This window comes from Bos taurus, chromosome 21 (genome assembly GCF_002263795.3).
Source record: "Bos taurus isolate L1 Dominette 01449 registration number 42190680 breed Hereford chromosome 21, ARS-UCD2.0, whole genome shotgun sequence".
NCBI lineage: Eukaryota > Metazoa > Chordata > Mammalia > Artiodactyla > Bovidae > Bos > Bos taurus.
Window position 1 is genome coordinate 22,720,731 of NC_037348.1, and position 13,101 is coordinate 22,733,831.

The 13,101-nt window shown below is 42.8% G+C and overlaps 1 protein-coding gene across 5 annotated transcripts in view; it reads left to right on the top strand.

The window, feature by feature from the left end:
- The window catches only part of PDE8A (phosphodiesterase 8A), a 147,354-nt gene that overhangs the window by 65,539 nt on the left and 68,714 nt on the right, over nucleotides 1-13,101 (top strand). For 4 of the 5 annotated variants that reach the window (XM_010816946.4, XM_010816945.4, XM_005221812.5 and 1 more), the window contains exons 2-3: nucleotides 10,421-10,477; nucleotides 11,898-12,088. In XM_010816946.4, the coding sequence (XP_010815248.1) occupies nucleotides 10,451-10,477; nucleotides 11,898-12,088 (218 nt within the window). In that variant the 5' untranslated portion in view covers nucleotides 10,421-10,450. Of the gene's footprint in view, nucleotides 1-10,420; nucleotides 10,478-11,897; nucleotides 12,089-13,101 lie in introns of those variants that run through there. The other variant, XM_059878982.1, reaches the window with a different exon arrangement.

Genomic DNA, 13,101 nt, shown 5'->3' on the forward strand with positions numbered 1-13,101 from the left:
ATTGAGTATATTTTCATGTGCCTCTTGCCCATCTGTCTTCTTTGGATATGTCTATTCAGGTCTTCTGCCCATTTTTTAAATTTTTTTTTTTTAATATTAAGCCCCATGACCTGTTTGTAAATTTTGGAGACTAATCCCATGTCGGTTGTACTGTTTTCCAATATTTTCTCCCATTCTGTGGATTGTCTTTTTATTTTGTTCATGGTTTCCTTTACTGTGTGAAAGTTTTTGAGTTTAATTAGGTCCCGTTTGTTTTTATTTCCATTACTCTAGGAGATGGATTGAAAAAAGATATTGCTGCAATTTATGTCAGAGAGTGTCTGATGTCCAAAATACATAAACAAGTCTTAAAAACTCGATAATTAGAAGTGAACAATCTGGGATTGACATGTACACACTACTACGTATAAAATAGATAGCTAATGGGAACCTACTGCATAGCACAAGGAACTCGACTCAGTGCTCTGTGGTCGCCTAAATGGGAAGGAAATCCAAGGAAGAGGGGAGATGAGTATATGTACAACTGGTTCACTTTGCTCTACAGCCAGACCTAACACAACATTGTGAAACAACTATACTCCAATTAAAAAAAGAAAGAAAAGAAAATGAATAATCTGATTAAAAAATGAGCCAAAGGCCTTGACAGGCACCTCACCAAAGATATACAGATAGCAGATAAGCATATGAAAAGATGCACCCCATCATGTGTCAGGGGAAATGTAGATTATAACAACAGTAAGATACTGCTCCCCACCTATTTAAATGGCCAAAATCTGGAACACTGACAACACCAAATGCTGACAAGGATGTGGTGCAACGGGCCGGGGTGGGGTGGGAAATGTAAACAGTGCTGGAGGGAATGTAGAATGGCAGCCACTTTGGAAGACAGATTGGCAGCCTCTTACAAAACTAAACAGACTCCTGTCATAGATCTAGCATTTGCTCTCCTTGTATTTACCCAAAGGAGTTGAAAACGTACACTACGCAGACACCTGCACAAGGATGTTTTTAAGCAGCTTTATTCATAATTGTCAAAACTTAGAAGCAACTGAGGTGTCCTTCAGTAGGTGAAAGGGTAAATTGTGGTACATCCAGACAGTGGAATATTAGTTAGTACTGAAAAGAAATGAGTTATCAAGCCACAAAAAAGTTACGGAAGAACCTTAAATACATATTACTAAGTCAAAGAAGCCAATCTGGAAAAGGTACATACTTGTGTGATTCCAACTGCTTGGTAGTCTAGAAAAGGCAAAGAACCGTTGAGCCTGTGCTCTAGAGCCCAGGAGCTGCAGCTACTGAGCCCGCGTGCCTAGAGACTGTGCTCTGCAAGAGGAACCACAGCAATGCGAAGCCTGCGGACCACAACTAGAGAGTAGCCCCACTCAACTAGAGAAAAGCCCGTGCAGCAATGAAGACCCACACAGCCCAAAATAAAATTATTAAATATATATATATATATGTAGTTTGGAGGCTATAAATATGCATTTTAAAAATACAATAAGACAACTTCTGGTCAAGATTTTAGCTTAAAACCATTAGGAAGAAGCAGCCCTGGGAGAAGACAGCCTCCCCAGGGAGCCTCTCGCCTGGGCTGTTTGCTGCTGTGAGCACTGCAGGGATTTTCCATGACTTAGGGCCAAGGCTCTAGCCATTCTCCCCTCAACCCCAATGCTGAACCCCCATCCTGGATCCAAGGCTTTCATCTGCCCCACGGGTTCCTCATCTCTGTTGATAGTGTTACTGTCTTCACTATTTAATATATACCTCCCTCTTTTCCTAGTGGTTTCTCTTCTGAAACTCAGAGTAGAGTTCAGTTTTCTAAACCGAAAATGACTTCTTCCTGGATTTTTCTGAGCTGGTTATTTGAAATTTGGAATTAGATATAATTAGTAGTGAAAAATGTTCCAAAAGAAAGTTTTAAAGAAACCAGTATTATTTGTTAAACAAAACCATGTAGGCCCATTACTGAGACTCTCTGGATAGCCCTCGTAAAAGAGGACTGGGAGATGGTTTCAACAGTAGACCCTCGGGTTGAGAACTGCTGTGTTCAGGGCGTCTGATGATTTAACACAGGAAGGAGGTGAGGATGAGCAGTGTTAACTCTGTGTCTTTTTCAAATAGCTTTCAGTTTGGAAGCCCACTTTTCTGCCAACACCTACGTGTTTAGCTTCCACACCTAGTAAGGATTTCGTCCTTGCTCTGGAAGCTGGTGAGGGGCACTGCGAATGTGTATGCAGCCCCTTTCACTAGTGATAATGGCTCTATGCCGGCACCATGCAGAGAGCTTCGAATCTGCTACTCATTTCTGCTTCACAGCCACTGCTTTTCCCAGGCGAGACTTAGCAAAACGAAGAAACTTGCCTAAAGTTACCGTTTTTTGAGGGAAGAGAGGTCAGAGTTCAAACCCCTCTCTCTCCCACCTCCCTTCCCTGGTGAAGGGAAGCTTGGGTGATAGTGGAGAATTCATTGTGTTGTGTGGGTTGCCATTCTCAGTGTAACCCACTTCAGAGAGCATTGAGGTTTATGAAGCTAACCTGGTAAAACCTGGGCTGGTGTTTGCTTCGGGATGGCTGGTGTGGTCAGCTAGCAGGCAGGCAGCTGGGGCCTTCTGAACAAGGTGGGCTGCTGTCTGAGTGTGCCGGGTGCGCAATAAACATGACCTGTTCATGAAAATATGCCGGAAATAGACTTGTCCCAGACAGAGGCAAGGTGCTAACTTACTTCTTTGGTCAGGAATATCCTCTTGAATGCACGTCATCCATGCCTTCTGGATTCAGGTTTTCTCTGGGAGGGAGCTGAGTCAATAACACTGAGTTCTCGGCGTCTCTCTTTGCACTCCCTGGCAGCCTGTATAACCTTCTTCTCGTTCTGACCAGTTCATACAAGTGGTCATTCTCCTCTTTTAGGAGGATCTGGGGGAGAAGTGGGCTTCCCCCATGACTCCGCAGGTAAAGAATCTGCCTGCAGTGAAGGAGACACGGGAGAGTCAGGAAGATTCCCTGGAGAAGGAAATGGCAACCCACTCCTGTATTCTTGCCTGAAAAATCCCATGGACAGAGGAGCCTGACAAGCTACAGTCTAGAGGGTTGCAAAGAGTCGGACAAATTGAGCGACTAAGCAGGTATGCATGGGTGAGAAGTAGACTCTCGTCTGGCCTCCGTGATGTTACATCTCAGATTTCTGCTGTTGGATTTGAGGGATTCTTAAATTTCAGTGACACAGTTAAAGAGAGGCACATGGGTTGGGTTATCCTTCAGTTGGCTAGCCTCATTTTTTTCTGGGTTGGTTCTTTCTGTTTTCACCTTCAGAGGCAGTCAGTCCTCTTCAAGGGTTTCAAGAAAACCTTGATTTGTCCCCTGTACCAACTACATTAATATTTAAGAAGTGGGTCCTATTTTGTACAGTATTTCAAGGTATTATGATGTTCATGGTTCTTACTAGCGATTACTTGAGTGCTCTGCAAGAAATAGCTGTTTGGAAAAATATAGTTTTAAAAATGCCTCTGTGTGTGTGTGTTAGTAAAAGTATACTTTCATAGCAAAAACTTCTTGGAAAACCTTTTCTGTAGATATTTAGAATTTACTGCACATTACTCACTATCAGGAATTGTGTTAAGCTCTTTAAATAGCTCATTTAATCCAGACACCATTTTTTGCCCAACACTATGGGGTTTGGGGAAAAAAGAGCCTGAACAGTTTCACTGTAGCCTGTGACTTGATTTTGGAATCCAATTGAGGTAACACATAAAAGGCTTCTTGTAAATATGTGCTGTGTAAATTGACTGGAGGGCAAATTAAGAGTAGGTAAGCGGAGAGAAGAGACTAGGACATTGAAAGTAGATACTGGGTTTCCCAGGTGGCGGTAAACATCCCACCTGCCAGTGAAGGAGACAGAAGAGATTTGAGTTTGATCCCTGGGTAGAAAAGATCCCCTGGGGGAGGAAGTGGCAACCCACTCTGGTGTTCTTGCCTGGAGAATCCCATGGACAGAGGAGCCTGGTGGGCTACAGTCCAGGGGGTAGCAAAAAGTCGGACATGACTGAAGCAACTTAGTACGTACACATGGAGTGCTTAGATTGCCCCGAGACAAGGACCAGGGGAAGAAGCTAGGAGGGAGCTTTGCCTCAGGGTAGCTCTTGGTGCCATCTTGTGGGTGGATCTGGAAAAGACCAAGCAGATCCACACCGCTTCTACCAGGATGCCCTGCTTCAGAACCCCAGATTTCTACACAACGCAGATACAAAACTTCTAGTCAGATATGACAGCTGTATCTGGGAATCAGTGGATTTGGTTGTATTCTGTTCATCAACAAGTCCTGATCAGTCCATCTCCAAAACATTGCAGATTCATCTACCCATCTCCATGGCAACTACCAGGCCAAGCAAGCATCTTCTCTTACCTACCTGGACTACTACTCCAAGAGCTTTATTCCTGTTTCTCTGCCTCCCCTCTCACCCTCTCACTGACTCTTCTCCACAGGTAGCTGAAGGGATCTTTTTAGAAAACAAAAATTGGATCATATCATTCCCTTGTGTAAAACTCCCTGGTGGCTTTTCATGAAATTTAGAATAAAACCCTGGTTTCTTGTCCCGGCTTAGAAAGCTCTGCATCTTACAGCTCCTGCCTGGCCTTAAGCTCATCTCCCTCTCTCCCCCTCCTTTCCTCAGATGTCTCCCCTGTTCCCACCCCCAGTCCTATGCTCTGCCTGGTGCCCCCCGTCCTTTCCCGGCATGGCTGACTCCTCGTCCAAATCTCACCTTCCACAGTGCCACCCTGTGCCACCTCAGAGAGACTTCCTTGACTCTGATTCCAAACAGCAGCCCACTTACTCTCCATCAGATCCCTCCCTGCTGTGTAGAGATGTTATTTGGTCTCTGTTGAATGCCCAGTGCTTGGGAAACCATTTGATACCTTGTGGGTGCCTGACAAAGGTTTGTGGAGTGGACAGATGCTGCTTTCCAGGTTCCTGTCTTGTTTCAGTTAGATACAGATTACAGTCAGGTGTCTTTCCCAGTAGATCATGAAAAGACCACGAGAATTAAGCTCCCAAGAATTGGACCCAGTTGCCACCATTGCCTGTTACCAGCGCTTTAACCATACTGCTCTAAGCTTCAGTTTGGTGGTGGTGGTGGTGGTGGTTCAGTCATGTCTGACTCTTTGCTACCCCATGGACTGTAGCCCGCCAGGCTTCTCTGTCCATGGGATTCTCCAGGCAAGAATACTGGAGTGGGTTGCCATTTCCTCCTCCAGGGACGCTGTAGTTTGGTCATCAATAAAATGGAGTTGATGAGCTTATCCTACTCATAGGGTAGGGACATTCCCTGGTGGCTGAGATTAAAGTGTCTGCCTCCAATGCGGGAGACCCGGGTTTGATCCCTGGGTCGGGAAGACCCCCCTGGAGGAGGAAATGGTAACCCACTCCAGTATTCTTTCCTGGAGAATCCCATGGACAGAGAAGCCTGGTGGGCTACAGTCCATGGGGTCGCAAAGAGTCGGGCATGACTGAGTGACTTCAATTTCACTTTCAGACACCTTCTTTCTCTTTTAAACCTGCACCACATTGTCATCATTTACGTATTCCCCTGCTACCACTCAAGGACAGGGTGGGCATTTGGTCTTTTCACTCCTAGTACCTGGCTCTCTGCATGCCTTGTGGTCCACAAATGTCTGAACTAATTTTGACTCTTCCCACCTAAGAACACACCTGACTCTTTACCAGGCTGGGCCCCTTTGATGAAGTTGCCACTCTGCTGGGAGAGGCAGAGGCAGACAGCCAGCCACTGGCTGCACCCGCAAGCCTGGAGGGCACGGACAGTTAGGCTGAAGACAAAATCTGATTTACATCTTCACTGTAGTTCCTGGGTTTGTAAACAATTAATATAAATTGATCCCAGCATAACTTTCTGTTTCTAATAAGGGGATGTAGGAAAAAGATAGATCACATGATTCTTTTGTGGTTCCTGGTGTTCAGGCTTTTCCGAAGATTCCTCCCTTTCTTTGTGTTCCTTTAATAAGTGAAAATACTCTGAAACCTGGAAGTGCTGTGTTATGTACCCGTGTTATGTATAAGCTTGTATGAGTATGATTTTTAGATAAATGATTGGTTAAAAAAGATTAGCTGTTGAGTAAACATTGATTCAGAAATATTTTTTGACTGCCTACCATGTGCCAAGGACTGTTTTGGGTATTGGAAATTTAGCAATGAATAAGGCAGATAAATCTTGAGACACTCTTTTAATAAGAAGATAACAAAATATGTAGTGTGGGAAATGGGAACTAAAGCTACAGGGAAAAAAAAAAGCAGGCAAGGGACAGGACAGGGAGGGTCAGGGGAGTAGAATATGTAGACAGGATGGAATTATATATCTCTTTCCTGTCCTCTCCCACTGTGATCAAGATTCATAACACGGTAACTTTGCCCTGCAGTGTCATGATGTTAGGTCAGTTAGGCAAACAAAAGAACCACTGAAAGGTGGTTCATCAAGGCGTCTAATAATAATTTATTTTAGACTTCCATGAGCCATATTAACAAAAAATTACTTTGAACTATTAAAGTACAAACATCATCCTAATCTAATATCCCAATTTAACAATAAATCTTAACAAACATATAAATATTAAAAAACCCGAAAGACTAACTCAGCCCCTTGTATAATTACTAATATAAGCCCACAAATATACTGTTGTTTTTATATTACCTAAAAGTATCAATTGCTTTCGAAGCTGATAGCTGTGTTATTAAAATTGAAAATGACTATTCCCTTCTAAAATTAATATGAAAAATAAAAAATTAAGAGGGCCGTGGTCTGAAGTATTAGGTCAGTTTGATTCTGATTTTGATACACAAAGAAAGAATGGATCCACCAATTCTAGTCATTCCGATCCCCTAATCCAGAGCTCTTGGGAAGTTGTTTACTCTCTGAGGACCAGCTGCTGACGTCTGCTTGCTGAGTAATGTCATCAGATTTCCTGGTGGTGGTTATTTTGGGGGGGGCAATGGTAAGTAGCTGTCTGGCCCTGCCGGTACACCGCTCAACAGAGGTCCTGAGAGCCGGACATACCCCATAGACAGGATGTAAGGTTAGACTGCAGTCAAGTTAAGTAAATACAGTCAGTGTTCATGACAAAATAGAATTGCTGAGACATTAATGTTTGAAATGACACTGCTAAAATTATATTGAGGTGGAATCTAAGATCTTTAAAGACAATCTGGAGCTTCTTTTCCTTCTTAGAATTAATGCAATGGTGAGTTACTTTTATAAGTTGAGATCATAAAGTTACATTGTCCTTCGTAAAAGTTGCTTCATCCACTTTTGGTGAAGACCATATCCTCAGAATGGTTTTCCCAGGAGGAGTGGGACTTTTGCCCTTAGCTGCCCATATTTTTATCTTGTCCTTCAGCTTGTGACCAACACTATATACAAATACATATGTATTTTTAAAAATCAAGCTAGTCATTAGCATTTTAAAGTTTTGCTAATTATTGCCTTTAACTTATTGTTCTCTCCCCTACTTCTAAAGTTTAAACGGTTGATTTTCTCAAATTTAGTGAATTGGAAGCTTAGTATATTTACTTAATTCTTTTTTTGTGACAGAAAGATCTAAGACTAAGTTTTGCCTCTGAGTAAAATTTCCTAGTATCCTGTAGGCCTCGTTACATTATATTCTTGTTTTTATTATTTTCCAAGTAATCTATAGGTAGCGTTTGTATTCCCCTCTCTGATCCAGCAATTACATGAGTTAATATTTTTAAAATTTCCAGGGAGGGGCTATTTCTTATGTTTTTATTTTTGGTTTGATTGCTTTATGGTTGGAAATAAAAACTGTACAAGTTTTGCTTTTAGGAATATGTTTTAAGGTTTTCTTTGTGACCTGGTACATATTTTTATGCTATTCATAAGTACTTTTTCTTCCCCTTTCAGACTTCATTTTTTTATCTCCTTGATCCTTCACAGCAAATGTCATGAGCATCCTTTGTAAGAGGCTGCAGCCCGTGGTTCACATGGAGGACCCAAGTGTTGCAGCTGCTTTATCCTGGGTGGTGACACAGCCCTCTTGTTGACTGTTTTCTCTTTTCTTTCATGAAACTCCACCTCTCAACACTGTAGAAAATTAGCAAAATGAATTTTCCTTCTTTTTCCTGTCATTTTCTTCCTTCTTCCTCAGTGGCTTCACTGTCTTCTTCATGGAGTAGGCTTCTATCATTTCTTGTTCTTTGATTTCATTCATTTCTTAATAAAAAGCAACAAAAACCTCATTGTTCTTTGGTGTCTCTTGGTGCCTCTTGCCTTCCTTCCTAATGAATGCCTTGTGAGAGTGACTGTACAGAGTGCCTCTCTCTCTCTTGAGACTCTCTTGGGGCCTCCTGGATCATCATCTCTCAGAAATTCTGGCAGCATCCATCTGTGGCTCCTGATGAGGTTGGCCTGTGGCCGCCCAGCTCTGGAGGAGAGACGGTGCCATGGGATGTCTGTGCTCACCCTTCCTTCACACTGCAGAGGTCCGTCCTCAGTCTCGGGTCTAGAGGAGCAGCAACCCTCATTCTTACACCTTCTGAGAGATGAGGTCCCTACAAAGCAAGGAGACTGAGCCTTTGTCCCATAATTAGTAGATATCAGCTTCTCACAGTTAGAAATAGACACGGATGTCCTCCATCACTCCACAGGTTTTGTTACATGGATTTACTGTAGGATAGGAGAAGGCAATGGCACCCCACTCCAGTACTTTTGCCTGGAAAATCCCATGGACAGAGGAGCCTGGTAAGCTGCAGTCCATGGGGTCGATAGAGTCAGACACGACTGAGCAATTTCACTTTCACTTTTCACTTTCATGCATTGGAGAAGGAAATGGCAACCCACTCCAGTGTTCTTGCCTGGAGAATCCCAGGGACGGGGAAGCCTGGTGGGCTGCCGTCTATGGGGTCGCACAGAGTCGGACACGACTGAAGCGACTTAGCAGCAGCAGCAGATCACTTCTTGAGGGGAGAGTTGTGACCTGGGCAGGCAGGTAGGAAGTTATCTTGTGAGAAGGTTTCCAGATCTAGTTCTACTGCTGCTGTGCTTTTGGTTTGAAATCGTACCATCACCCAGAGGCCTCAAGTAGTGTAGGAGTCCTGCCAACACTCACAGTGTTTCTGGAGAAACTGCAAAAATGTGTCTGTTCTTCCGGGTAGCAGCCCAGGGCCGGGGCTCATGGCTTGGGGCTGGATTTCAGCCTCCACTCCGCCTCCCTTGTGCTCCTTTTGTAGCGCACAGACTTCCCAGCCCTTCCAGTGGCCCTGGGCTTGCAGCACAGTTTATAGAACTAAACAGACTGGTTGGCGCAGTCCCAGCAACTGTGTGGCCTTAAACGAAGTACTTGGAACCTCCGTTTCCCAGTGTGAACTCCCGGCATGTTGCAGAGATGCAGTGAGATATAAGGTTGCAGAGATGCAGTGAGATATAACATATGTTCAGCCCTTAGTGCAGCACCCAGGTATGCTGAGCTCTCCATTGGCACTGTGATTCTTATTACTTGTTGGGGTTGGGTTATGACATTGTATTTTAAAAAATTATTAATTTACTTATGTATTTGGCTGTGCTGTGCCTAAGTTGCAGCACATGGGATCTTTTTTATGTTTGTGGCATGCAAATTCTTAGTTGAGGCATGTGGAATCTGGTTCTCTGACCAGGGATCGAACCTGGGTCCCCTGCGTTGGCCACGTGGAGTCTTAGCCACCAGACCACCGGAGAAGTCCCCAATGATACTGTATTTATCTTTGTGTGTTGGTTTTAAGTTCTCAAGTAGATAAGCTTTTTTTTTTTTTTCCTCTGTGTGCCTTGTGGGATCACAGTTTCCCTACCAGAGATCGAACCCGGACTCCAGCAGTGAGAGTGCGGAATCCTAACCAGTGGACTGCCGGGGAATTTCCAATAAGCATTTATTGATAACCATCGCATATAAGGAAGGTGTCTTTGGTTCTGATGTCCTGTGGTTCTGCTCACTGGATTTCATGATTTTTGTGCCGTTTTAGATGTAAGGGTTTATTGTCCGTCAGGGGAAAGATGGAAATAGACATGGAAGGACCCGGTGTTCGTTCAGTGTCTGATTTGTGGGGTTCTTTATAATTATATGCCTCTTGATCTCTGTAACAAGTGAGGAATTGAGGCTGAAGGTGGGCAGTTCACTTAGAGTCACACACAGCTAGAAAAAGAAAAGCCGAGAGCAGACACATTTTATTTGTCCTTCTCTGCGCTCTACCTTTCCTGGGGTTTATAAGGAGAAATCTGGGCTCCCTCCATCTAATAAGTATTTATGTAATTTCTCTCTAGAGTAGAAATTTCACTTTCATCTGTGGCACTGATTAGAGAGAGCAACATTTAAGCAAGTTTATCTTTTTTTTTTTTTTTCTTTTTAATTTTAAGCAGATCTTTTTCTTTCAGGTAGCAATAGCTGATGTGCAATTTGGCCCCATGAGATTTCATCCAGATCAACTCCAGGTAATAATACACAGCGCTATAATCCTCACCTTAATTGTCTCTAAAGATGGGGAGGGAAAGGATCTAAAGGTATACACTGAAAGTAATCTTCTCTTTTAGATAAAACGTTGGATCCATGTTAAATTCCCTGAACTTGATAGCAGTACCAGAGTTATATCAGGGAATATTTTTTTCTTAGAAATATAGATGAATTTATTCTGTATTTATTCTGTATGAATCATCTGTATTTACAGATGAAGAAATGTCTGCAACCTACTTTAAAAGTTAAAAGGTTCAGCAAAAAAATAATAATAATTGTGTGTGTGTGTGTGTGGAAAGAGAGAGCAAAGGTGTAAAATGTTACCAGTTCATGAAATTAGAAGAGGGGGTCACTAGCATTCATTGTCATTCATAACTTCCTGTAGGTTTGAAATTTTCTAAAACAGAGTAAAAGCGTAGTCTGTGCAAGGGTACTGAATCAGCTCCAGCAGAGAGAAACTATCTGCAAATTTTCTAGTTCAAAATCTTAAACAAAATAACCAACTGAAATTAAGCTCCAAAGTGACCTGATGCCTCACGTACACAAACTGTTAGACTTTTTAATATGTGAAAAACACTGGTGGAAATTTGCTGTTTGCTTTTGTTGTATTTGTGCACCCGAGTAAGCTTAGAGGAACCCAGTCCTCAGGAACAGGGTTTCTGTCGGCTTTGCATTCTCTTCTCCTGAGGCTGGTCAGCCTGGGTGTGAAGGGGGATGGGGCGGCACGCCTGTACCAGATTGGCACAGGGACCTGGCCGCACAGGGCAGAGGCAGCCGCAGGCCTCACCTGCCCAGGCAGGGCACAGGGACAGCCAGCTGCTTCTTGCACCTGGAGCTGTTCCCGTGTCACTAAATGAGCAGGTTTGAAAGTGTCACATTTTGGTCTGCTTTGAATCTCCTCTCTTACAAACAAAGTAGTATTTTTTTTTAAACTTGGAGGAATTATGAAGTCTTGAGTCAGATTATTTAATACTTTAAATATTATTTAAAGTATTAAGTATTTTAAGAGCTTGACTGAAATATTGGTGTTTACCATCTAAGGACTTAACCTAGTTAACTTCCTGTTAACTAAAATTTGTGTTTTGATCAATTTGGTTTTAAGATGAAATACTGTCTTTGTTGATTCTTCCAGTGGGCTTATTAGCAAAAGAAATAAGCATTTGACCCATGCTTTGACTTCCAGACTCAGAACAGCTAGAATAGCACTGGTTTCAGGGAGCTGAGCAGTAACGTTGCTGAGTTACATGGAGGAAAAGGATTTACTCAACAGATTGTAATGCTTACCTCTGTATACTTGCCTTGAAAACACCTGGGAGTTTTCTGTGGGCTTCTAAGACATCACAGTTCTAACAGCATCTTTTTTTTTTTTTTTAAAGAAGTGTTCATGCTTTTTTGATTCAGGTACTTTTAGTGTTTACCAAAGAAGATAACCAGTGTAATGGATTCTGCAGGGCGTGTGAAAAAGCAGGGTTTATGTGTACAGTTACCAAGGAGGCTCAGACTGCCCTCGCCTGTTTCTTGGACAAACACCATGACATCATCATCATAGATCACAGAAATTCCCGACATCTGGATGCTGAGGCACTGTGCAGGTGAGCCTGAGAAGTGGGCCTCGAGAGTCCTGTGGCATTTGTGACAATAAATGCAGTCCTGAAATACATTCAGTTGAATTCACTGTCTTTTAAGGTGCCTTCCATGCTTGTAAAGTGAACAAGACGTTAGACTATATTATTGGGCTTCCCTGGTGGCTGATACGGTAAAGAATTCATCTGCAGTGTGGGAGACCTGTGTTTGACTCCTGGGTTGGGAAGAGCCCCTGGAGAAGGAAATGGCAACTCACTCCAATATTTTTGCCTGGGAAATCCCATGGTCAGAGAAGCCTGGTGGACTGCAGTCCATGGGATCACAAAGAGTCAGACACAACTAAGCAACTAACACTTTCACTTTAGAATTTTATTACTTCTAGGAGTGGTCTTTATCTCTTTTGTTGCGTTTCGCGTTGCTTAAAGCAGTAAGAAAATATTAATGTAAACTGTTAAGGGTTAAGATGAAATCCCGTATGTCATGAACCACAACTGTCACCTGCATAGGACTGCAGCAACAGTTACTGTCACTTTCTAGATGTTTTAAAAGTTACAACACATTTGAAAACTGTCTTCCAGTCTTAGGCAAATGTGCCTTGTTTTTAATACTTGCAGAAAATCAATATCATGAGAGAATTTGTGTAGCAGACATAAATCTAAGAAAGGTACTTTCTCAAGAAAAGTCATTTGTTGCTGATGGAAGCAAAGCAAAAGTGAAATATCAGTTTTATTTAAAAGGAGGCTTTACTTGGGGGAAGACAAATCACAATTTGAATATAAAATTTTATAATGTGTTAATTTTCCAGTTCCGGTTCAGTCACTCAGTCGTGTCCAACTCTTTGCGACCCCACGGACTGCAGCATGCCAGCCTTCCCTGCCCATCACCAACTCCCGGAGCTTACTCAAACTCATGTCTGTTGAGTCGGTGATGCCATCCAACCATCTCATCCTCTGTCGTCCCCTTCTCCTCCTGCCCTCAATCTTTCCCAGCATCAGGTCTTTTCAAATGAGTCAGCTCTTCC